A 26,329-nucleotide genomic window follows, 5' to 3' on the forward strand; every position below is an offset into this window, starting at 1 on the left:
CACACACACACACACACACACACACACACACACGAAAATGGGGGAAAGTACTATAATTGTCATTTGAGAACTTATGCTTACTAATATAGAGGAATACTCAGTTTGAAGGAGTCCATTGATGTCAATCAAGTCAAAAGAAGGACAAGAAAAGGCTGACATAGAACCTGAAGTTAAGGTAGACATTTCTGGAACTTGGGACAGGAGCCCAGGAGAAATGCTGTCATATCTAATCAGTCCTTTTGTAGCTCCTGACATGTTAAAATTGTTCTTGACATGTTAAAATTGTATGTGTGGCCCTGTCGGCTGTTAACAGAGTGTAACATTCACATATAAGATAAATATGAATATGGTTACACTGTTTTCTTTTATACAAATCCCATGATTGATTTTCTGTGAAAAAACGTTTTGAAAACAAGTTTGGGCTAGTGGTATGGCTCAAGTGGTAGACTACCTGCTTAGCAAGGATAAAGCCCTGAGTTCATACTCCAGTACCACCAAAAAAGAACAAAATAAAACAAAAACAAAAACCCTGATAAGCAAGTCACTATACTGGCAATTTCAATTTATGCTTAGTGCTGTTAATCTAGTTGGGCATTTAAATACTACCCAATAGTATTTGCTGCCATTTTCCAGTAGTTGGTGGTGGAGGTGTGTGTATGTGTTTTGGTACTTAGGGCCTCAAGCTCTCACTCAGCTTATTCACTCACAGCTGGTGCTCTAGCTAGCATTTTGCTTGGTTAAATGGAGATAAGAGTCTTGAGCGATTTTTCTGCCCACATTGGCTTTAAACCTCAATCCTCAGGTCATAGACTCCCGAATAGCTATGATTACAGGTGTAAGCTACTTATGTCCAGCTCCAATTTTCAAATATTTGCTACAGCCTAGTTGCGTATGTGTGTGTGTGTGTGTGTGTGTGTGTGTGTGTGTATTTCTGACCATCATAGGGCTTGAACTCAGAGGGCCTGGATGCTGTCACTGAGTTTTTTTGCTCAAGGATAGTGTTCTACCACTTTATAGTTCCACTTCCGATTTTCTGGTGGTTAACTGGAGGTAAGTCTCACCTACTTTCCTTCCTAGGCTGTCTTTGAACCAGGATCCTTAGATCACAGCCTCCTGAGTAGCTAGGATTACAGGCATGAGCCACCAGTGCCTGGTGTGTGTGTGTGAGTGTGTGTGTGTGTGTGTGTGTGTGTGTATAAAGCTCAGAAAGTTATGAAAAATACAGAATAACATGATTTCAGGAATTTTCAATAATTCCACTTTTTCATTCCTAAATCCTGAAGATGAATATCGGAGAATCTGGAAGCCTTAGCTGTGCAAAGAATTTGGAAGCCTTAATTAATAAATCTCTGTGGCCTGAACTTCCTAAGCAGACAGTAGTATAGGAAATAGTACAGAGGCCATCTTCCTTGGTCTCTAGGGAGTATCCATACAGGATTTGGCTTTGGAGTGGTGCTTCCATCACTAATGTCATTCTAGAGAGGTCCCACAAGTGATTATCCCAGGAACTTGTGGGCACAGGAAGAAGCACTAGCCTTAAGAATCTAATTTCTATATCACAGGTAGAAATGGTCACTTCCCTCCCAAGAAGAACCTAAAATTGTGTGTGTGTGTGTGTGTCCTGGGGCTGGAGCTTGGAGCATGGGTGCTCTCCCAGAGCTTTTGTGCACAACCAGCCAGCTAGCGCTCTGCCACTTGAGCTACCCCTCCACTTCTAGCTTTTTGGTGGTTAACTGGAGAAAAGAGTCTCACAGTTTTTCCTGCCTGGGCTGGCTTCAAACCCTGATCCTCAGATCTCAGCCTCCTGAGTAGCTAGGATTACAAGCATGAGCAACAAGCGGCCAGCATACTCTAGAATTTTTTTTTTAAACCGTTATTCACCACTGAGAAAAATGGATGCTACCTAAAACGGATGAATTCACAGCCTCAATCCAGCATGTCCAGCAAGACAAGTGGGAGTAGCACAGGCTGTTGAGTCAGACAGGCAGACCTGTAATTCTGGGTCGCAATTCTGGTTCTGCCACATACTGGCTGTGAGGCCTTGGGCAAGTCCTCTCACCTCTTGGAGACACAGCTTGTCCATCTGCAAAATGTGAAATGATCAGTATCTATGACACAGTGAGATTGTGAGGATGAAATGGGATAACTCCCATAGGTTGCAATGCCTGGCCCAGAGTAAGCCCTCCATAAACAGAAGACATTATTTCCTAGAATGCCAGGAAAGTCAGGAAGTGAGAGTTTGGGGGAAAGCCCTTGGAACTACTGAAATGATTCCTTTGCCAGTCGTCTCCATCCTGTCCTTCCACGGGGGTTCACTGCAAGAGGCAGGTACCCGGTACCTGGGCAAAGAGGCCTCTGGGTCCTGCAGGTTCCCAGGCTGACTGACGAGACGGGCACCCGGTGGAGGCTCTTGCGCTGAAGCGCGGCCCACTTACAACCCCCGCACTCACCGGGCTCGCGGGGGGCCGCTGGGCGTCTCCACGCGAGCCAAAGCCTCATGCCAGCAGCGCGGCATCACGTGGCAGCGCACGAGGCTCGGCCCTGGGCCTGCGCACCGCCCTGCGCTGCTCTTGTTCTCGCGATAACCAGGTGAGGCTTGGCGGGCGGGCGGGAGGGGAGACCGCCCTAGCGCCTGAGGCGGCGGCTGAGGAAAGGACGTCAGTGCTCTCCGGAGCCTCGCCGGTCGCCTCTCAGGGCTCCTGGTGTCTGAGTTCCTCGCAGGCCTTTCCCACAGGTGGGGCACTGGTGAGCCTTAGGTCGGGGCCGGCAGGGATGCTGCCCTCGGTGTCCTGCACAGCGTGCGGAGCACGGTAGCTCCGTCGGCCATGGGCACGAGCGGGCTTGGGGTGAAGGGGAGGCCTACAAGGCCTCGTGGTTTCCGGAAAGCCGCTTCACCTCCCTTTCCCTTGGGGGACCGTCCTGGGCGCCCTCGGGGCCTTGCTTCCTCCCCCAGAAACTCGGGCATCTGGTACCATGGAACTGGGCCGGGCATTTGTCCGGAGACCCCTCCGGGGAAGGAGCCGCCTGAGGGGTTCTGTTTTCAGGCCTCTCTCTTGGAACGCTCTTCTTGTCATCCTCATTCCGGAATCCTGCAAGGAGAAAAATCTGGGTAGCATTTCCTGCGCGCCTCCAACTCCCCTCCCCTGCAAACCCCCAGGCTAGAAGATGGGGCTTTGGCTTTTGCTGTTGTTGGATGCTGGTCCTGGGGCTTGAACTCGGCCTGGGAGCTTGTCCTTGAGCTTTTTCTCTCAGGACTGGCACGCTATACATACCACTTGAGCCACAGCTCCACTACCTGCTTTTTATTTTGTTTTTATCGGTTGTGGGTCTTGAACTCAGGACCTGGGCACTGTCCTTGAGCCTCTTTGTGCCCAAGTGCTCTACCACTTGAGCCACAGCACTACTTCCAGTTTTTGAGTGGTTCATTGGAGATATGAGTCTCGGGGACTTTTCTGCCGGGGCTGGCTTCCAACAGATTTCCTCAGATCTCAGCCTCTTGAGATACTATGATTATAGGCATGAGCCATCAGCTTCTAGCAAGAAGGACTTAAGTTCAAATCAACTGTTACATTCTTATCTCAACTGAAATAATAGAAACTAGGGGAATAACACCTTCAATGTGGAGAGAGAAATTGACCATCAACTAAATCCAGTGCGAGCCCTGTTGAGCTAGCTGGTGCTCTACCTCTTGAACCAGACTTCTAGCCCTGCTTTTTGTTGGCTAATTGGAAATTGTGTTTAGAAAGCTTTTTTCTTTGGTTGGCGTGGAACTGCATTCCTTCGGGTCTCAGCTTTCTGAATAGCTAGGATTATAGATATGAGCCACTAGCAATCTATTTTTCAAACAGAGTCTCCTGTTTTTACCTGGACCAGTCTGGAAGGAGATACTCCTAATGATGCCTCTCTCTAACTGAGATGAAAGACCATCTCCCCTGGCTAGTTTTGTTGAGATGGGAGTCTTGATAATATTTTCCAGCACAGCAGGAGCTGCCACATAAGGTCTGTGTTAAAATAACATATGTAATAAATAATATTTAAATTAGAAATAGATGAAAAATGTTAAATAAAAAATAATAAGAGGCCTTGGTAAAGCATGTAGAAAACCAGCATGAAGCTCAGCTTCCAATCCTTTGCAATGCAGTCCTTGGAAAGCTGCATAATATATCCAGTCTATTCAACTATTAGATGGAGGAAATTGCCAGATGTTGGTGGCTCATGCCTGCAATCCTAGCTATTCAGGAGGCTAAGATGATTGAGATTTGCAGCTAGGCAGAAAGGAGAGTCTATGACACACACACCCCCTCTGGTGACAGACCTGCCATTTTGGCTTATTGGCTAATGCTCCACCAGCTGAGCCACACCTCCACCACCTCACCATCCCCATGAGCCTTTATCTACAATTAACCACCAAAAGGATGGAAGTGGAGCCTATAGCTCAAGTGGTAGAGCACTAGCATTAAACACAAAAAGCACAGGTACAGCTCCCAGGCCCTGAGTTCTAGCCTCAGGACTGGTGCCATACACACCCACATATGCACAAAACACAAAAAATGATAGAGGTAATGGTAATACAGCTCCAAAAGATTGTTTGTGATGGGTGGTGCTGCAGACCATCAGAAGAGAAAACATGACTTTTACTTGAAGGAAATTTTTTCTATCACAATTTGAAGTACCGTATTTTACCCTCCATTAATACTACCTAGTAGCATTTACTGTTTAAATAATAAAGAGTCCTTAAAAGATAGATTATTATTATTTTTTTTTTTTTGGTGCTGATATCAGGGCATGAATTCAGAGCATGGGCACTGTCCTTTAGCTTTTTTGCTCAAGGCTTGTGCTCTACCACTTGAGCCACAGTTTATTTTTCATGGTTAATTAGAGATAAAGAATGTCATAGCCAGACACCAGTGGCTCACACCTGTGATCCTAGCTCCTCAGGAGACTGAGATCTGAGGATCACGGTTCAAAGCCAGCCTAGGCAGAAAAGTCCATGAGAGTGTTATCTCCACTAAACTACTCAGAAAAAGCTGTAAATGGTGCTGTGGCTCAAGGGCTACAGTGCTAGCCGTGAGCACAGAGGCTCAGGGACAGCCTAGGCCCTGATTTCAAGCCCTAGGACCAGCCCCCCCCCCCCAAAAAAAAAAGTCAAAGCCTGGGATGGTTTTGAACCCTGATCCTCTGATCTCAGCCTCCTTAGTAGCTAGGACTATAAGCATGAGCCCACTGGTGCCTGGATAATTCAGTTCCTTGAGACAAAAATTAGAATACAGCTGGGTGGTGGTGGCTCCCCCCTGTAATCCAGCTATTCAGGAGGTCAAGATCTGAGGATTGCTGTTTGATGCCAGCCTGAGCAGGAAAGTGTGACTGTTCTCTCCAGTTAACCACCAGAAAAACAGAGGTAGTGCTGTGCCTCAAAGGGGTAGAGGGCTAGCCTTGAGCAAAAAAGCTCAGGAACAGCACCCAGGCCCCAAGTTCAAGCACCAGGACTGACAAAAAAGGGGGGGGGGAGGGCTGGGAGTTGGCCTAGTGGTAGAGTGCTTGCCTTGTATACATGAAGCCCTGGGTTCAATTCCTCAGCACCATATATGTAGAAAAAGCCAGAAGTGGGGCTGTGGCTCAAGTGGTAGAGTGCTAGCCTTGAGCAAAAAGAAGCCAGGGACAGTGCTCAGGCCCTGAGTTCAAGCCCCAAGACTGGCAAAAAAAAAAAAAAAGGCAGTACTGGCACACATGGCTATGAATGCATACACACCAAAAAGAAAAGAAAATCAGGATGAGTATCTTTAAGTGTATCAGGGGTAGTAATACAATGACAAAGATGTTAATTCAATGAGCTATCATTTAAATGCTAATGATTTGAATGTATAATTATTCTTTAATGAACTATGTAGGAATAGCTTTCAATCCAAAAGCCTCTTGAAAGAAGTCTTCAAAAAGATAACTGTACCAAGAAATATGATGGCCATAAGACATTTTAGTACACCATTGTTGTCCACTTCTGTAATCTCTGCCATCTACAATACCAGCACTCAGGAGGCTGACGTACAAGGATCATGAATTAAAAAGACTCGCCTGGATTATATAGAAAATTCTGTCTGGCCATGCCTGTAATCCTAATTACTGAGAAGGCTGAGATCTGGGGATCATGGTTCAAAGCCATCGCTGGCAGGAAAGTCTGTGAGACTCTTATCTCTAATTAACCACCAGAAAACTGGAAGTAGCCCTATGGCTCAGAGTGGTAAAGTGTTAGCTGTGAGCAAAAGAGCTCAGGGACAGCACCCATGCCCTGAATTCAAGCCCCATGACTAAAAAAAAGGAATTTCTGTCTGGCGAGATGCTAGTGGCTCAAGCCTGTAATGCTAACTACTCAGGAGGCTAAGATCTGAGGACTGTGGTTCAAAGCCAGCTCAGGCAGCAGTCTGTGAAACTCATCTCTAACCACCAAAAAGCCAGAAGTGGAGCTGTAGCTTAAGTGGCAGACTGCTAGCCTTGAGCAAAAAGCTCAAAGACAGTACTTGGCCCGAGTTCAAGCCCCAGGACCAGCATACATGCGAAACGTACATACACATGCACACAATATTGTCTGAAGAAAACAAACCAAAAATATTATTTTGCTAATAGTTGTAAGAAGGAAGGTGTTAATACATGGATATTTTGTTTTCTACTTTTACTCTATCAGGAATATATATGAACTAGTTTCTATCTGCAAGGAGGACAGAACAGAATCAGACAACTGTGAGTCTGGTGTCCTGGGAAAGCAAGGTTCCTACAGTCAGTCACTGAACAGCACTGAGCCCAAAGCTAACCAGGTAGGAGGAATTTCTACACACTGTTCTGAGACATTGAAGTGCTTGTGTGTCCTAATTAGAACTAACTTGAACCTGTGACTTTATTTCCCAATAACTCTCAATCTGGGAAGCTTACAAAGAACAAAAAACCGGGCTGGGGATATGGCCTAGTGGCAAGAGTGCTTGCCTCATATATATGAGGCTCTGGGTTCAATTCCCCAGCACCACATATATAGAAAGCGGCCAGAAGTGGCGCTGTGGCTCAAGTGGTAGAGTGCTAGCCTTGAGCAAAAAGAAGCCAGGGACAGTGCTCAGGCCCTGAGTCCAAGCCCCAGGACTGGCCAAAAAAAAACAAAAACAAAAACACACCCACAAACTGCCAGACACCAGTGGCTCAAACCTCTAATCCTAGCTACTTAGGAGGCTGAGATCTAAGGATTGTGATTTGTAGCCATCCCAGGCAGGGAAATCCATGAGGCTCTTAATCTCCAGTTAATCACAAAAAGCCAGAAGTGGAGCTGTGGCTCAAGTGGTAGAGTACCAGCCTTGGGCAAAAAAGCTAACTAAGGGTGTGAGACCTTGATTTTAAGCCCCCATACTGGCATACACACAAAAATATGAATCTTTAGGTACAATCACAAAAGATTTCCAGATTTTATGATTAGGCATTAATATAAAGAATTTCTAAAACCAGTCAACAAGAAAATCTCCAACAAATCAATTAAAAAATGGCAAAGGACTTATATAGACTTCCAAACAGCCAATAAACACATGAAAAATAATTTAACAATCACTGGGAGAATGCAAGTCAAAACTACAAGGACACCACCTCATATCCATCAGGATGGCTACTTCCAAAAGAAACAGAATAACAAGGAACAGAAAGGATATGGGGTAACTCTAAGCACTTGTGCACTTTTGGCAGAAATGTGAGATGGTGCATCCACTATGGATGTTCAACATTACTAATCATTAGGAAAATGCAGATTAAAGACAGTGAGTAGGCTGGGAATGGGGCTTAGTGGTACAGTGCTTGCCTAGTATGCATGAAGCCCTGGGTTTGATTCCTCAGCACCATATATACAAAAAACACTAGAAATGGCTCTGTGGCTCAAGTGGTAGAGAGCTAGCCTTGAGCAAAAAGAAGCCAGGGACAGTGCTCAGGCCCTGAATCCAAGCCGCAGGACTGGCTAAAAAAAAAAGCCAGGGACAGTGTCCAGGCCCAGAGCTCAAGTCCCAGGACAGGCAAAAAAAAAAAAAAAAAAAAAAATAGAAAAAATAACAGTGAGCAAGTCGGATGCTAGTGGCTCATACATAATAATCCTAGATCGTCAGGAGACTAAGTTCTGAGGATCATGATTTGAAGCCAAGAAAGTCTGTGGGGGAAAAAACAAAACAACAACAGAAGAAAACGACCAAAAAGCCACAAGTAGAGCTGTGACCGAAGTGGTAGTGCACTAATATTGAACAGCCCCAGGACTAGCACAAAACAAAACAGAAAAACCCAGCAAGTGTACACTCAAAAAATGCTCTAGAAATTTTAACTGTAGTGTATATACTCAAAAGAAATTAAGGCAAAGTTTCATAAAATTATGTAAACATTCCTGGTTATAGCAACATTATTCACAATTTAAGGGATAGAAGTAATCCAAGTATCCGTTAACAGATAAACAAGCAAATAAAAATTGATATTTATGAACATGTAATATTATTTAGCCTTGAAAGGAAGTTTTGGCCCATGTTACAATGTGAATAAACCTTGAGAACATTATACTAAGTCATTACAAAACAGTCACAAAGGACAAATCATAATGAGTGGTTCTATTTATATGAGGTTCCCTAGAATAGTCAGTCAAATTTGTAGAGACAGTGGCATGGTGGTAGCCAGGAACTTGGGAGCAAGAATTGTGATTGTATGCTGTGCTGTTTCAGTTTTGCAAGATGCGAAGAGTTTAGGAAAAGATGGACAGTGCTGATAGTTCCCAATTGTGTTAATATATTTAATACCACTAGGCTATACAAAAAATAGCTAAAAGAGTAAATTTTATGAGTATTTTACCTTTTTGTGGTAGTAGGTACTAAAGTTTTGAACTTAGGACCTTGAACTTTCTGGGTGATTGGTCTTCTAGATGAGCCATGCCCCTAGCCCTTTTTGCTGTGATTACTTTTTTTTGTATGTGTACTAGTACTGGAGCTTGAACTCAGGGCCTCCTAATCTCACTGGGTTTTTGTTCATGGTTGGTGCACTTTTATTTGAGCCATACCTCCAGTTCCAGCTTTCTGTTGTTTAGAAATAAGAGTGTCACAGATTTGATTTCCTGTACTTGCTCCAAACCAAGATCCTCAGATCTCAGCCTCCTGAGTTCCATTGATACCCAGCTTCTTATTTTGAGATATGGTCTCACATTCATGCCTGCACCAAGAATCTCCTATTTACATTTTTAGCATTGCTTGAACAAGTACATGATAATATGACTGACCTACATGGTTAAGATGGAGTCTTTTGAACTTTTTGCATGGTTTTAACTTGAACCTTGATCCTCCTATCTCTTCCTCTGAAGTAGCTAAAGAGTATGAGCTACTCTACTCAGCCTTTATCTGATTTTTCAACAAAAAAAAAGTTTTAGTTAACATTTATGGGCTCCACTAAGTTGTTTCATAGCTTGTGATAAGAAACTTTGTCGATAGAGGGCGCCAATGGATACTCTAAAAAATAAGATCTTCCCCCTCTAAAATCTAGAGAAGTAGGGCACTGGATAAACTACTGTGTGTGTGTGTGTGTGTGTGTACACATACGTGCATGTGTGCATTCACCAAGGTACATCTCTTACCCAGCCCATAGATTGGCACAGATGGTATACTTGATTAATGGAAGTATTGTTACCATGATTTTTTTTTTTTTTTGGTTTATCAAATAGGCTTGAAATCCCCATCTTCTTTCTCTCAAACTCCAAGCCTCTCGTCCCAGTTGCAGCTCTAGTAGTCTAGACAGAAAATAATTCCTTCAAGCAAACCTGTGACTTCCCTTCACAAAAGCAAAACTCATATCTTCATTTACCTTCAAAGTGATTCTTGAGTTTTATTTTTAAATTAGGGGCACGGAGGAGAGCCTGCTACCTTTAGGAAGTTGAGGTGAAAGAGTTTTTTTTTTGGTAGATATGGATATGGAGTCAAAGAAGGTAAGAGATTCCCTGGGTACCACAGCCAATCATTACCCATCCACATAAGTGGTCCCAACTCTGGGAGGTCTGAGGAGTTACAGAGCAGTGGGCACAGGGATGGGTCTCCAGGCTCTAGACCTTGACAGGAACCCTAGCTGTGTTGTTAGGCAAGCTACTTTATTCTACCAAAACTAAGCTTACTTGTTTGTAAAATGGAGGTGATAGTTCCTTGCTGGGCAGTTGTAAGGAATAGAGAAATATAAGTGTCCATAGCCTCGGGCTGACACACAGAGTAACCCAGCATGGCAGCTTCAGGTAAGGAAAACAGTTAACTCAGGAAGGCAGGACTAAGGAAGAAAAAGCTGTCTTGGGTGGGAGATCCAGGTGTTGGAGTACTCAAACTTCTTTTCAGAAAGGGGGTCTTATAATTCCACTTCCCAAGCATCTATAGACTACCTCAGGAGGGTCCCAAATATAGAGAGAACACTAAAATATTGCTCCAAATGGTAAAGAAATTGTCTTCATCTGAACTCTGAAAGCTTGCTGAGTATATGGACTCAGATCTATCTCTACTATTTACTAACTAGGAGACAAGTGCCTCAGTTTTCTCATCTGCAAACAGAAATAATGCTTGTACCTACTTCACAAAGTTGATTTTGAGATTACGTCTGCAACACTCATAGATTATTATCTAGCTCAGGTAGTAGCTTTTTCTTTCTTTCTTTCTTTCTTTTTTTTAAAGAGACAGGGTCTTATTATGTAGCCTAGTGTGACCTTGTGCTTCAGATCCTTTTGTCTCAGGCTCCCTACTGTTGTGATTACAAGCATACCCTACCACACCCAGGTCATTTTGTTTTATATGGTCTGTTATTCAGGTTAATTGCTTGGAGTTAGGTTTGAGATTCTCACCCAAGTTAGTAGCAGATTTGGACTATTAATTGCTTTCTAAGGATCCCAGACATAGTTTGAATTGCACAAACATGAGAGAAAACAGATACTTGAACTCTAGGCCTGGGTCACTAGTGCCTGGCAATAAAGCACTTTTTTTAAAAAGGTATTAAAGGGATCAGAGACATCTGAACCAGTACCACTATTAATTGACTTAGCCTACCTGTGTGAACCAGTGGGTACCAATGTTATTACCAGATTGTTCATTTGGTATTAGCTAATACATTCCCTACTGAATGACTGAGATGTGTAAGGGCACTGGAGAAACCATCCCCAGCCTCAGTTTTCTTTTTTTTTGGCCAGTCCTGGGGCTTGGACTCAGGGCCTGAGCACTGTCCCTGGCTTCTTTTTGCTCAAGGCTAGCACTCTACCACTTGAGCCACAGCGCCACTTCTGGCCATTTTCTGTATATGTGGTGCTGGGGAATTGAACCCAGGGCCTCATGTATATGAGGCGAGCACTCTTGCCACTACAGCCTCAGTTTTCTTTTTTTGCCAGTCCCAGGGTTTGTACTACGGGCCTAAGCACTGCCCCTGGCTTCTTTTTGCTCAAGGCTAGCGCTCGACCACTTGAGCCACAGCGCCACTTCTGGCCATGTCTGTATATGTGGTGCTGAGGAATCAAACCCAGGGCTTCATTATGCAAGGCAAGCACTCTACCACTAGGCCATACTCCCTGATCACCCAGCCTCAGTTTTCTAATCTGTAAAATGGGATGAGAGTAGTACTGACAGATAGATGTGCATAACTCACCTGACATTATAAAATCTAAAACAGCCTAGGGTTGCTACTCAGTGCAAAGTGCTGTTCATCTTCAGCACTGGGGAAAGGAAAAAAAAGATTGTCCTTGGTTCTCCTGAAGCCTAGAAATCCAGGAAATAGGGAATGACCTTTGCTTCAGGTGATGGAAGCATGCCTTGGCTATTCCAACTTCTTCCTTGGTCTGGGCTTCTGTATAAAAGGGATACAATTAAGGGTGGCTCATGTGGTAGAAGGCCAGCTGCAAGTGAAAAAGCTGAGTGAAAGTTTGAGACCCTGAGTTCAAGCCCTAGTACCAGCACAAAAGGAAAGAAACAGGTGTGTGTGGCCCAACACCAGTGGCTGAAGGCCTGTAATCCTACCTACTCAGGAGACTGATATCTGAGGATTGCAATTCAAAGCCAGCCCAGGCAAGAAAAACTGACATTCTTATCTCCAGTTAATCACTAAAAAAGCCGGAAGTAGAGTCGGGATTCATATGGTTGAGTGTTAGCCTTGAGGAAAAATCTCAGGGGCAGCTCCTACCTGAGTTCAAGCCTCAGGACTGACACACACACACACACACACACACACACACACCACCAGCAACAACAACAACAACAACAAAACCCCCGATACAGTGAATTCCAGGGCATGAGTTGAAGACACCAACGCAGCTTGCTCACGGATCCTCAAGCCCCTATCACAGACCAGGAAGCCAAGGCCTTGAGGTGGCCTACATTAGATAATGCCCAGAGTCTCAATGTATAGTCCCGAACACCTAAGGGTTATCTGGCCTTTGGCGAGAGCAGAGCAGCGGCGCCCTCTCCAGCACAGGCTGTGTTAGGGGAGAAACCGAGGCTCTGATTTCCTCCAGTGGCAGCCGGAGGTCAGTACCCGCTAGCGAGCCCACAGATGGGCCCCACCCCCGGAGCCACTTCTCCGCCCAAGCCCCGCCTCTGACGGAAGTCCGCCCTTGGCCGCTCTAGCAGGATCGCTGTGTCGGTGACCTTAACTCTTCCTGCTGCCTGGGCTCTCCCCAAGCCTGGCCAGTCAGGCGCCGTCCTTTGTTTTCTCCAGTCACAAAAGGTGGTGCTGGAAGCAGGACCTAAGATGCCCACTGTATATTGTACAGAGGTGGCCACTGAAAGCACACAACCGCTGACCCCAATCCCAGCTCATACGGGTCTGTTTTCATGTAGTCAAAAAGCTTTCTGGCGCCCTTCCATCCATATATATATGGTTTGCAAATACACACTTAACAAAAACTTAGACTGGGTGTGGTAGAGCAAGCAAATCTGTGATCCCAGCCAGCAGTAGGAAGAATGAGGCAGAAGGATGTGAGCTCCAGGCTACAGACTGAGAGACCCTATCTTAAACTCAAAAACCACCACCACAACAAACTTGGCTTACTACAACTCAGGCCATGCCATTCACTAGGTTCATACTGTTTGTGCTGTGATTCAGACAGATGACAACAAATGAGGAAAAGAAAGGTTGGTTCCATTTTTCGGTTGAAGCAACTAAGATCTAGACAGAGGGAAGTGTTTTGCCTAAAATGACAGTATAAAATCAGCTTAAATAAGGCATGCCTTCATTCCTGTCTTGAATTCTGACTCTTTTTTTTTTTTTTCTTTTTTTTGTTTTTTGGCCAGTCCTGGGCCTTGGACTCGGGGCCTGAGCACTGTCCCTGGCTTCTTCCCGCTCAAGGCTAGCACTATGCCACTTGAGCCACAGCGCCGCTTCTGGCCGTTTTCTGTATATGTGGTGCTGGGGAATCGAACCTAGGGCCTCGTGTATCCGAGGCAGGCACTCTTGCCACTAGGCTATATCCCCAGCCCCTGAATTCTGACTCTTTACTACAGCATAGACAAGGAATAAAAAGGGGACCAGCAAGAAGGATATCACGCTGAAAAGGTTACAGAAAATGGAAAGTCAGTTACTGTGCAGTGCCCTGTGACTGTGCTGTGTAGTGTCTTGGGGTCACCAGTGAGAAACACCCAGCCTTCACAGCCTTGCAGAGATCAGTGAATTAACATATGGCTTCTGCTATTTGTGGGATGTGCCTGTTCCAAATAAACATCTGAACTGGAGAAAAACCACAGGATGAGCTGGACACAAACTGAGATGGATTTGAGCCAACACTCCATTGATACCCAACCTCAAGAATGTTTAGGGTCTCCAAGAGAATAGAGTTGGATAATATATTAGAAAAATAACCAGAAAAGGAGTAGAATTTTGCCAGTAGATAAAGGGAGATGTGCTTGGTTCTGCTATTTATCATTAATGCACTTATGATTTATATTTATCATTAGTCAAAGGTGATATACTCCACACAACACTGGGCCCTGGACTTAGATGGACAGATGTAAAGGAGGCAGACATGTCCTTATTAGCAAAGAAGGTGAGAAACCCACCAAAAGTACAGTGACTTACCAAGGATTTGACATAGTAGGAAGCCACAGAGCCTTCCCAGAGGAGATAAAATGAACCCAAAGGTAAGTGTTGGCCAGTATGAGAGAAGACTGAAGAGTTTCTCAAGCAGAGGGAGCCAGGTCCAGTGTGCTGGAAGTTTATTCGAGAGCTCGACCAGGAAAGAGGTGAATGAGGCCACAGGGTCACAGGGTCAGTGCTCATCTGTGATGGTAAGGAACTGGAGAGAACTCTGTGTGAAAGCAGGTATGAAAGAATACCAACAGCCCACCCGGCTGGAGGTCAGGAAGTAAAGTATTACAGAATACGATAGGAAGTGGGGAGACTAGAACAGGAAGTGAGAAGGTAGATGCTGGCACCTGATACCAGTGCCTGGAAGGCCTGTCTGTGGAGAAGCTTTGCCTTCAGGGTGGCTGGTATTCTGTAACTCCTGGAAATGACCATCCCAGGAAGCAGACTCCAGTGTTTCCAACTTGTTACAAGAGCACCCAGTAGTCCAGATTTTTATGAGATAATTTGATTTTTAAATGTTGGCAGCATATTCATTACCATGTCGACCAAGCAAATCACATGCAGAGGCCAGTCGTTCGCAGCCATCACAGTACATAGCATTGCTTTCAAAAAATCCCAACACTCGGGCTGGGAAAGTGGCCTAGTGGTAGAGTGCTTGCCTAGCATGCATGAAGCCCTGGGTTCGATTCCTCAGCACCATATAAATAGAAAAATCCAGAAGTGGAGCTGTGGCTCGAATGGGCAGAGTGCTAGCCTTGAGCAAAAAGCAGCCAGGGACAGTGCTTAGGCCCTGAGTCCAAGCCCCAGGACTGGTAAGAAACAAAACAAAATCCCAACACTCAAGTTGTTCGCTACATCAATTTAAAATGGAGTTGAGGCTAGCCATTAGATTTTTAAAAGTTTTCCAGGTGGTCGCATCACGCAGTAGTTGGAGAACCACTGCCATGGGCTCAGTATGTTCTTTGGGTTGCCAGACAAGGCCATAGGGAATTAGGAAGATTTTACGGTAGGGGAGTAAGCCAGTTTGTAGTTTAAGGAAAACTGACTGGTAGGAAACTGTATAATGTGAGGCAAAATTTTTGTGTGCTAGAGCCCCAGAAACAGGGTCCAGATCCCACTAGAGTGGCCAGCCATCCACATCTGCTTAGGACTGAGGGTGGTACTGGAACATGAACTTGTAGTGGTAAAACTAGGACTATCTTGGGCAAACCCAAAGCTTGACCATACTAGGATCCTATCTCTGATCTAAGTTGTCTTCTCAGATTCTTTTGAGACTGTTCATTCTAGAAAGTTCCTGAGGAGAGGTGTCCATCTTCCTGGGTGCACTAACCCAGGATGAGCTTTTTGCTTAGGAGGCTTGCACTGGAAGCTAGAGATAGGGAGGGGACTGAAGCCCATGTATTCTTTACCCAGAGTTAAACTGAGGATCATGGAACAATAAAAGGTAACAAACTGCCCAGTGTGGTGGTACTCACCTGTAATCTCAATTATTTGGGAGATGGAGGTAGGAGAATCTCCCTATCTGAACACTACTTTAAAGCAAAAAGGGCTAAGGGCATGGTTCAAATGTGTGGTTAAGCCCTGAGTACAGACTCCAGTGAAAAATAAAGAACAAACTACTGGCCCATAAGACAATGTGGGTGACATCCAAATAATATGGAATACCCTGCTGCTGAGTAAAAGCAAATAGGTACAAAGGAGTATAGACTGAGCAACTCTTTATGGAAACTTTTAGAACTGGTGATTAGAATCTGTGATTTAAAAACAAAATTAGAAGCCAGGTACCAGTGGCTCACACATGTAATCCTAGCTACTCAGGAAGCTGAGATCTGAGGATCCTGGTTTGAAGCCAGCCCAGGCAAAAAAGTCTGTGAGACTCTTATCTACAATAAACTACTCAGCAAAAGCTGGAAGTACTGCTGTGGCTCAAGTGGTAGAGCACTAGCCACAAGCACAAAGAGGCTGAGGGACAGCATCCAGGCCCTGAATTCAAGCCCCAGGACCCGAAAAAAAAAAAAAGAAAAAGAAAATTAGAGTAGTGATTGCCTCTTGGGAAGCTGGGGTATAGAAAAGGGCAAAATACAACTTTCTGGGGTATTTGTAAGTGTTTTCTTTATGCAAATATATGCATAGATTTTCCTGTGCAGGCTGGTTTCGATCTATGATATGTAGGATCTCAGCCTTCTGAGTAGCTAGAATTATAGACATGAGCCACTGGCACCTGTCTAGATGTATACATTTGTTAAAACTCAGTGAATCAGGGCTGGGAAAATGGCCTAGTGGCAAGAGTGCTTGCCTCGTATACATGAAGCCCTGGGTTCGATTCCTCAGCACCACATATAGAAAATGGCCAGAAGCGGCGCTGTGGCTCAAGTGGCAGAGTGCTAGCCTTGAGCAAGAAGACAGGGACAGTGCTCAGGCACTGAGTTCAAGGCTCAGGACTGGCTAAAACAAACAAAAAACCTCAGTGTCATGCAGTTCATATCAATGCATTTGCCAGATGGATATTTTACATTGAAGGAAAAAAGTACTGTACTCCAGTTAATGATATGTACACTAATGCCTATGGAGGGAAGTTAGTTGTCTGCAGCTTATTTTGAACGTATCCAAAAAATAAGGTTGATGAATGAGGATATGTGATGAGGCAAATTCAGTATAATAGCACAGGGTCTAGGTGGAGGGTATATATGAGTTATATTATTCTTCTAACTATTGAATTCCTTAAATTCATGTTTTTATGTTAGATATTAATATAAAATATTAAAATGTTTTATAATAATGTGTCAGGTGGAAAAAATCCTAAGTCTGACCATGTCACTTTTCTGCTCATAGCCTTTCAGTAGCCCTTTGTCAAAACCACAGTGGGAGTCAAAGTCTAAACAATGACCTCAAGTGGGATGACCAGACATTCTGCTTGTGTTGGCTTTGGAGATAATTATGAATACTATTCTCTTTTTTCTCAGTCTCCTAGTTTGTTTGTTTTGTTTTGTTGGTTGTAGGGCTTGAATTCAGGGCCTGGGTGCTGTCCCTGAGCTCTTTTGCTCAAGAATAGTGCTCTACCACTTTGAGCCACAGCTCCACTTCCCCAATCTCCTAGTTTGGATGGAAGATTATGTATATGCTTGCCCTACATGTGAGACTGCCTGACTCCCATCCCTCCTTCCCTGCCTCTATCTATTCCAGCCACACAGATCTGGTAGCCAGGCATGTTCTAGCTCAGGCATATTCCCTTTGCACTGGCTTGTCCTTGCCTGGAATGTTCTTCCCCTAGATATTCATTTGGTTTTGCCCTTAACCCCTTCAAACATTCCTTCAAGCAAACTCTCCAAGGAGGCCTCTCTTGACCTCTCTAAAACTGCAACTTGCTTTTTCCTCATCTTTCTTTCTGCTTATTTTTTCCCAAAGTACAGACATTGGCCACAGACTGATGTTTGACATATGATATTGGTCTCATAAGATTTTATCATAGGGATATTGTAGCCATCTTAGTTTATGGTAGACAGTCTAGGATGTCATGCAGTAATAAAATTGCCTGAAATTCATCCCATTCTTAAACCAACACTGAGTGAACTTAAACTTGATGGGGACAGGTTTCATGAGGGCAGGGATTATTTTTCTTGGCAGTTTAATGGTTTGAGTTCAGGATCTTAACGTTTGCTAAGCAGGTTTGATACCACTTGATCCACATCCTTTTGCTTTAATTATTCAGATTGGGTTCTCTACTTTTCTTTTGGGGGTGTTGTCAGTCCTAGGGCTTGAATTTAGGGCCTGTGCTCTCTCCCTGAGCCTCTCTGTGCTCAAGGCTAACACTTTCCCACTTGAGCCACAGTGCCACTTCTGGACTTTTCTGTTTATGTGGTGCTGAGGAATAGAACCCAAGGCTTTATGTATGGTAGGTAAATACTCTACCACTAAGCCACATTGCCAGCTCTGGTCCTCTACTTTTTGCTCTGTTGACCTTGAACCAAGATCCTTCTACTTAGGCCATCTGGATAGCTGGATTATAGGTGTTAAACTACCACACCCAGCTGTATTGATTGAGATGTGGTAAAAGGTCCTCTAACTTTTTTTCCCAGGCTGGCCCCAGTCTATGATCCTCCTGATCTATGTCTATGGATTGCAGGCATTAGCACCATGCCCAGTAAGCTAGCATCCTTTTTTATTTTGTTTAATGCATCTTCTGGGTTTACAGGAAGTGCACTGTAACTATGTGACACTGATTCAAGGATTTCCTCACCTTTTGGAACTTGCAGGCTGGTGCTAAGACCAAAGCCAACACAGACCACTATGAAGCAAAAACCAGTTCTGTATAACACACAGGAGTAGGTGGGGGGACAGGATAGAAAGGAAAGAACCTAGAAGATGCTTGCCAGGTGAAGGGGACCAGAAAGTCACTCCTGGCATGGGGGAAAGCATGACCTAGACCTGAGAGGTGTGACTCTGCAGAGCACATGTAAGGTCAGTCTAAGCAGCTCAGATCAGCTGGTGGTGGGTGGAAGCAGCAGATGGGCACTATCATGCCAGTAAGGGGAAGCATTGGAAGGATTGATAGGTCAGTAAAGGGATGGATGTAGGTTTGAGAGTCCAGTTGAAGATGGGCAGGAATGAAGACAAAAACTGCCAGGAAGGTGCTACAATTCTTTTGGTTCCTGAAGAAAGTAGAGCATGCAGCCATGTGGAAAAGGGCCACTTGAAACTCATTTAGGAGAGACTTAGAACACAGTGGCTTAGGAAAGGGGAGCAATTATGGGCAAAGGAGATGATGGGAATGGCCTGGGAGGGAAGATGTGGCTGAGGGCCTATGGACAGGCCAATGGATATGTTTCAGTCAATTGGCTCTCTGAATCTAAAGGCTGGAGAGATCATTTGAAGGCAGGGAATTAAGAACATTAACTCTGAGGGTTGGTGGAAGGCTACAGGGAGATTATTCATGGAGAACTAGGCTAGGACAACAGACATTAAGGACTAGGAAGAAGAGACACTAAGAATGGGGAGGAAACAGAGTGTGAAAGAAGAGAGGACATTGGAGGTGGGGTCCAGGAGCTACAAGTGGAAGAATTTCTAGAAGAACATGTGAATGTAGGGGGAGCTGGAAACAGCCTGGCAAGTGATGAATCAAAATCGTGACTATGTGACCTACAGAGCAGGTCAGAGGTAGGCCGGCCACAGACATGTGGGGGCAGACCTTGCTTGGGGAAGGAGCCTATGTTCAGGAGAGGGACAGGAGAGAGGAGACTCAAACTTTAGATTCTCAAGCATGCTCATCCAGGGCCAGAATTCTTCCCAGCCTCACTTTCAGATAGTTCTCCAGCATCTGTCCCCACATCTTAATAATAGGAAAAATAGCTGCCACTTATTGACTTACTCTTTGCTAAGCCAAGGGCTCTCTCTTTCCACATATTGCCTTATTTAATCTTTACAATAGTCTTACAATAGTCTTACCAGGCTGCTGATATTATTATATGCATTTCACAGATGAGAACAGAGAGGTTAAGTCATTTTCTCAAGGTCAGATAGCAAATGAATGCATTGTTGAGATTCAAACCCAGAACCTGAATTCTGGGTCTTAACTCTGTACCATTGACTATGTAGGGTACCTTACACTTTACAGAGCACACACATTTTTTTAACTGGTGATGGGGCTTGAACTCTGGCCCTGGTCACTGTCCTTGAGCTCTTCAGCACAAGGCTTGCACTCTACTACTTTGAGCCACAGTGCCACTTCAGGTTTCATGGTGGTTAACTGGAGATAAGAGTCTCCTGGACTTTCCTGCCTGGGCTGGCATTGAACTATATCCTCAGATCTCAGCCTCTTGAGTAGCTAGGATTACAGGTGTGAGCCACTGGCGCCTGACTATGGCAATGAGATTTTGTAGATGGATTTAAATTAAGGATCTTGAAATGAAAAGAGGATCCTGGACTATCTAGTTGAGTCAGTGTCATCTCAAGAGGACCAGAGAAGTTTTCTTTCTTTCTTTTTTTTTTTTTGGCCAGTCCTGGGGCTTGGACTCAGGGCCTGAGCACTGTCCCTGGCTTCTTTTTGCTCAAAGCTAGCACTCTGCCACTTAAGCCACAGCGCCACTTCTGGCCGTTTTCTGTATATGTGGTTCTGGGGAATCGAACCCAGGGCCTCATGTATACAAGGCAGGCACTCTTGCCACTAGGCCATATCCCCAGCCCCAGAGAGAGAGAGGTTTTGATAATAGAAGACTAGAAGATGCTCCATTGCTGGATTCCAAGGAGAGAGGAGCCACAAGCCAAGGACTGCAAGCAACCTCTATAGACATTGGAAACGGCAGAAAATAAGACTTTCTGTACAGCCTGTGGGAGCAACTAGCCCTACTCATACCATGCCTTAGTTGTGAGACTAAATTGGACATCTGCGCTGTAGAACTTTAACTGTAGATTTAAGCCATTAAGTTTGTGGTAACTTGTTAACAGCAAAAAGGAAAAAAAAAAATCACATCCTTCCATACCTGCTTTTGGGCCAGCTTGGCCTTGACTATACCAGAAACATCCTTACCTTTTTTTTTGGTGCAGGTCCTGGAGCTTGAATTCAGGACGTGGTTGCTGTCCCTGAGTTTTTTTGCTCAAGGCTAGCATTCTCCCACTTGAACCACAGCTTTACTTCTGACTTTTCTGGTGTTTAATTGGAAGTCTCATGAGCTTTTCTACCCTGGGCTGACTTTGAACCCTCAGATCTCAGCCTCTTGTTAGGATTATGAGTGTGAGCCACCAGCACTTGGCTCACCCTTACTTTTTAAATAGTTCTTCAGTGTCTCACTTTGGTCCTGTCTGATCCTCATTCTCTTTGTTAAAAATGGGTTAATATACTTGAGCCTGCTTCTTGCAGGCATAGAGTAAGGAGAGCTTTATGATTTGGAATTTCCCACAAAGCACTGGGGCAATGGGGCCTACTTATTGTTCAATTGCTCAGATGAAGAAACCAAGACTCAGAGGGTAGAAATAACTTGCGTAGAGCCACATGGGTAGTGAGTAACAGAACCAGGATTTGAACCAGGACTTCAGACTTTAGATCTACCATGTTGAGGGTCTTATCTCAGAGCCTAGCTCATATACCACTTCCTTAAAGAAGCCTTCCTGGATAGCCCCAGACCATTAATTTGTTCATTCATTCACAAAACAGTTATTGTAACTGCCCTGTTCCCAGTGTTGAATGAGGTAAAGCCCAGAAATCCACTTCTGTCCTCAAAGTACTCACAGTCTAGTGGAGAAGACAGAGACAGACTAATGGACCCAAAAGGGAAAGCAGTTGAAGAGGTTTGGGGAGTTCAAAAACAGGGATGCTGACTGAGCCTGGGGGTCATGGAAGACTTCAAAAAGGAAGTGAAGATTGAGTGGTGGGTAAGGAAGACTCCAGCAAATGTAAGGGTCAGGGGTGGCAGGCAGAGGTTGGTTGGACAGGGGACTTCAAAAATGGGGATGGTGACTGAGCCTGGGTGTCATGGGAGACTTCTAAAAGGAAGTGAAGATTGAGAGGGGGGTGGGGAGGACTCCAGCAGATGTGAGGGTCAGGGGTGGCAGGCGGAGGTTGGTTGGGCAAAAGCAAGAAGGCTTGAAGCCACAGCTTCCTGAGGGCAGGAAAGTGATCTGGTCATCCCAGTCTCCAGTGCCCTTTGGGTTTGTATTCCTATGAATTAAATGGGCATCATTGGCCTTGCTCTCTCAAACTGACAGTTGCTGGGCTTAGGGGAAGGCTGAGCAGGTAGAGGTATCCTGGAATTCCCAGAGAAGGGTAGATGAGGAAAGTCAAAGGTAGGGAGTAAGAGCAGGGTGGGGAGTGTTGAAGAGGAAGGGTCCTGGCTCAAGCCCCCACTGCATGCACATGTGACCATGGTGTAACTATATCAAGGCCCTCTCAGAGCTAGGTGACCCCATCTGAGGAATGGAGCCTGAGACAAAGCTGTCTCCAAAGACCCTCCCAGCCCTGACGGGAAATGACATGACACAAAATTACAAAAGGGTCTTTATTTGTAAAAAGCCAAAGGAGCCCTTTGGGCTTCAGGACAAGCAGGCTGGCTTCTCAGGGGTCAGGGGCATTTGGGCAGATGCGCTTGAGTGGGGGGGCGCCCTCCGAATCCTCTGTGTCACCCTGGGCTGCCTCGGGGACAGGTGGCACTGGCTCAAAGACTGGGTAAGCTTCGGGGGCCTGGAGAGGAAGGGTGGACAGGCGTGAGCTCCACCCAAACCCAGGAGTGCAGCCTCCTAGCCTCTCCTTCTCCAGCCTCCATGCCACTCCCCTCGGACCCAGGAGTCTAGCCAGGGCCAGGTGGCCACGATGCAGATTAAGAAGGGCACCAAAAACAACAATGATTAATAATGCTGCTTTGGGGGAAGAATTGGATCTTTCTGAAAATACATCAAGGCAGTCCTTGTGAGAAATATCAGGTTTATGAGGGGCTTTCTCAAGCTAATTTTAGTTTAGTTTTTTGTTGTTTTTTTAATTTTGGTTGTTGGCTTGTTTGTTTTTGGTATGATGTTGGGGATCGAACCCAGGGCCTGTGCATGCTAAACATGCATGCTACCACTGAGCTATACTTCCAATCTGGGATTTTTTTGGCTAATACATGGAGGATCACCATGCTCTTTTCACTCTTTTACTGGTCTTCATTCAGCCCTATTCCAGACCTCAGAACATTGTCTCTAAAACATTCTTTCAGTCCCAAGAATCTGGCCCCTAAGCCTTTAGCTGGGTCCTGGGTCCGTATCTCCCTCTGGACCTCAGACTCAGTCTCCCAGTGCCCCAGAATCTCATTCCCTGCAAAACCCAGGAGTCTGGCCTTTTGGCCTCTCTCACCTCTGCTTCCAGCAATTCTGGAACAGGCTCCTCCTTGGTGAGCATGGGTGGGTCATCAGTGCTGCCTGTAGGTGTGCCCCCAGGATCTGGAATGGCAAGTGAAAAGACATCTCTGAGTAAGCCATTCAGGGCCAGTAGCACAAACAGAGGAGAAAACAAACACAAGCAGGTACCAATCATGTAAGCAGAGACTCTGGGAGCCAGAGGAGGGAGCCAGGACCCTGGCTCACATCCAGGATGCAGACAAAGTCAGATGGGATTTGAAACATAAGTAGGACTTGATTGGGTAAATGAACAGGGAGGAAGAACACTATTTAGGCAAAGGGAACATATACTTAGTGAGCAGACTTTATATGTCGACTGTCTGAGTTCAAACCCTGACCTTGGGCAAGGTACTTAATTTCTCTGGACCTCAGTTTACCCATCTGAAAAATGGGGACAAAGATAACAATTACTGTGAAACTTCAGCAAGGATTAAGTAATACAGGCAAAGCATTTAACACAGTGTCTGGCATGTAGTAGGTGCTCAATAAATGCTATAAATCGTATTTATTTATTTAGCGAAGTCAGAGGTAGAATTAAGAGCCTCAAGCATCCCAGGAAAGAAGTCTACCACTGATCTCTACTCTAATCCAATTTTATATCAGTAGATATGTGTATGTGCTGGATAACATGTAGACCTGGCCCTTAGGCCCATTTTATGGTATATTTGGTAAGGAACAACAATTTATGGAGGCTCTAAATGTCAAGCTAAGGAGTCAGAAGTCACAGGAAATCACTAAATGATGGAAAACTTTAGAAAAAGTTGGTCTTGGTCTCCATGTGGATGTGTATGGAGACCAAAGAGGAGGCTGGAGCAGGCACAGGTGATAGCTGACAAGGGCAGAGCTAAGAAGGCCTGAAAATATACTGACCAGATGGGGGACTGACTGCTTGGAAGACAGGAACTGAAGAAGACTCAGGCCCAAGATGTTGGCTTACTGTCTCCTGTTAACTCCTCTGGATTCTCAGTCACTTTCTTTTTGTATAAATAAGATGCTAGTAGTATCACCACCCCCCTAAGATTGTAGTTAAGATTAAAGGAGAATTGCTTAGAAGGGTATCTGGGCCTTAACAAATATATATCAACAGTTTTTATCCTTAGTTTCTAATCACTACTATGACTATCACTGTTACTTATTTATACAACAATATTTATGGGGCACTTACTATGTACCCCATAATATTCAGAGGTACATGTTAAACAAGATCAATATAGGCCCAACATTGAGGAAGCTAATATGAGATGGAAGTTCTGGGAAGACAGTAATCTGGCAAAGAAATAAATTTACATGAAAATCTCCATGATGATGTGTTATTTACAGATCCTAAGAAGCTAGGAAAATGAGACAGATTAGGGCTAGAGATACTTCTGCAGGGGTCAGGGAAGCTGGTGGCAGCTGGTAAAACAGGCACAAGATAAGCTGATAGTTTGATTATAGAGGACAGAACTCAGAGAGGGTTTCTGGGAGGCACATGGTCCTACCTCTCTCTTGACCCAGCTGTGGGGGCTGAGCCTCCTCAGTGGTGACGCCTTCTGGGGGTCCAGCAGGTGACACAGGGCGGCTGGGCTGGGGAGTGCCCCCAGGGCTTGGCTCTGTGCCTTTTTGCAGGGACCCTTCTGAATGGAAACTCTGGTTGCTGTTCTCATCTGTGGGAGCAAAAGCTGGAATGGTTAGCCTGAGCCCCCTAATGTCATTTTTCAGTTACCACAACCCCCAGTTCCAGAATTCCTACATACCGTTGAGGTCCAGCAGAATAAGAGGGCCACCCCCTCTTGGACTGGTGCCCCTGCCCCGCCTCTCCCGGCCACGAGATCTGTCTGTCCCGCCACCTGCCCTCCGTCGCTCCTAGGAGATAGAGGGATACCATCAGAGCCAGTTTTCTAAGTAGCTTTTGTAAAGCTTCCTTTGTTCAAATAAGGAAACTGAGGCATGGAGAGGCCAATGGTGCTGCCTTAAGTGACAGAGATTGTATATGGTGGTTAGATCATGTCCTTCCCCTTCGGGGACAGGAAAAAGGGAGATGGAAATGAATTGCCACCTATATCTGGGCTGTGACAGCTGGGTGTCAGAGTAGGTGCTGAAGGTGGAAGTCAAGGGAGGTAGGATTTGCCCCAGGTTGTGCCAGTGCAAGGTTTGTTGAGAGTGCATCTTGCTCACCTCTTCTTGGGGGTCCACCACTGGTACCCACTTGAAGATACGAAGTGAAGTGTCACCCACAGTCACCCAGCGCTTCTCCCTGTGGGAGGGAAGGATGGATGAGAGAGGCCTGAGGGGAGAGATACCCCCTCTCCACACAGCTGACACACCTGCAAAACGGGGCATTTGCAGGTTTATCTCTGTAGGGGCTGTTTTGTTAATGAGGCAAAGAAGGAAAAAGACAGCCCAGCGAATCCCAGGGCAGAGATGGGGAGCATCTAGAGAGAGGATAGGCTGGGGCCCCGGCAGCACTGTGGGCCTGGCTGTGGACCCAGCGAAGAAGATCGAGGAGCACGCTGGCGGGAGGAGTGTCAAAGCCCAGGGGGCGGGGCATAGGTGAGGGCATGGGCACCGCTGGGCGCCACGCTTTGTAGACCTCGGGAAAAGCCAGGGGAGCGGAGGCAGAATCCTGTGGACCGGGACACGGCCAGTGGGCGTGGATACACCTTCCACTTGCGCCCTCATGGCTGAGGGCGGGCAGGCGCTTGGAGGGATAGCCCCGCCATGTCCCGCCCATGGCCCGGGGGCAGAGCTCACCATCTCCGGACCTTCTCGATGGTCGCCATCACCTTCTTGATGTCATCCTTGGCCCGGCTCCGGGTCTCGGCCCGTACAGTCCGGCCGGCCATGCTGGCGGGGCTGGAGCGGGACCGAGCCCGCGGCGGGGCCGCGTCGGTCCAGCGGGCTCAGGCTCGGCGCCAGGCCGGGAAGCCGCGCTTGCCGCCTGCCGTCCCTCCGGGAGTTGGCCGCGCCCTCCCTCGCTCCCAACGCCTCCGCGAGTCTCCGCCCGCTTCCTGCCGCGGCGCCCCGCCCCGGCCCGCCGGAGCGAGCCTCTCCGCTGCGCAGGCGGCCAGAGTCCAGGCCTGGAAGCCCCGCCGGGCCCCGCCCCTCCCCGGGCCCGCCCCCTCGGGCTGCCCTGTCCGCAGCGCCCCCTGCGCGCGGCGGAGGGAAGAGTTGGGGGCGGGTACCGCGGCTGGGTGAGCGTGGCGAGGCAGAGGTTGTGCGTTCAGACCACGTGGGCGCCGAGGTGCCGGAGGGTCGGTGTCCTGGTGTGCGTCCGCTGCTGGTGGGCGTTCCTGACTTGCTATCAGTGTGTCTGTGTACGTGCGCAGGCGCGCGCAAATCTGTGTCCGTGTGCGCGCTTCCGTCCTTGGCTGGCGGGCCGATTCTCCACTGCGCAACTTTCTTAACAGTC

General features: G+C 46.2%; 1 protein-coding gene and 1 long non-coding RNA gene across 3 annotated transcripts; one reads left to right on the plus strand and one right to left on the minus strand.

The window, feature by feature from the left end:
• On the plus strand, positions 1-8,881 carry LOC125340719. The gene is made up of 3 exons (XR_007208812.1): positions 1-654; positions 1,169-1,183; positions 8,870-8,881. It is a non-coding gene; the product is annotated as an uncharacterized LOC125340719 (long non-coding RNA).
• Bcl7c (BAF chromatin remodeling complex subunit BCL7C) lies at positions 2,570-25,998 on the minus strand. Of its 2 annotated transcripts, none has more exons than XM_048332514.1 (6): positions 25,672-25,926; positions 25,096-25,174; positions 24,675-24,783; positions 24,420-24,584; positions 22,895-22,980; positions 2,570-3,089 (listed from the first exon to the last, which is right to left on the minus strand). In XM_048332514.1, the coding sequence occupies exons 1-6, from the start codon at positions 25,761-25,763 to the stop codon at positions 2,892-2,894; spliced, it is 729 nt and encodes a 242-aa protein (XP_048188471.1). In that variant the 5' UTR covers positions 25,764-25,926; the 3' UTR covers positions 2,570-2,891. The 2 variants fall into 2 exon arrangements, with proteins under 2 accessions (XP_048188471.1, XP_048188470.1); XM_048332513.1 differs by lacking the exon at positions 2,570-3,089 and adding an exon at positions 22,051-22,246 and having other exon boundaries at positions 25,672-25,998.
• Positions 25,999-26,329: the final 331 nt, after the last annotated feature.

The sequence above is a fragment of the Perognathus longimembris genome, chromosome 23, assembly GCF_023159225.1.
Source record: "Perognathus longimembris pacificus isolate PPM17 chromosome 23, ASM2315922v1, whole genome shotgun sequence".
Lineage (NCBI taxonomy): Eukaryota > Metazoa > Chordata > Mammalia > Rodentia > Heteromyidae > Perognathus > Perognathus longimembris.

Bases quoted from the DNA above. Each gene is read 5' to 3' on its own strand.
- Bcl7c (XM_048332514.1), bottom strand. From the start codon at position 25,763: ATGGCCGGCCGGACTGTACGGGCCGAGACCCGGAGCCGGGCCAAGGAT. The intron at 22,981-24,419 runs GTAGGACCATGT...TTGCCATTCCAG, and splicing joins ACAGCTGGGTCAAGAGAGAG to ATCCTGGGGGCACACCTACA. The intron at 3,090-22,894 runs GTGAGAGAGGCC...TTCTCCTTGCAG, and splicing joins CAGAATTGCTGGAAGCAGAG to GATTCCGGAATGAGGATGAC.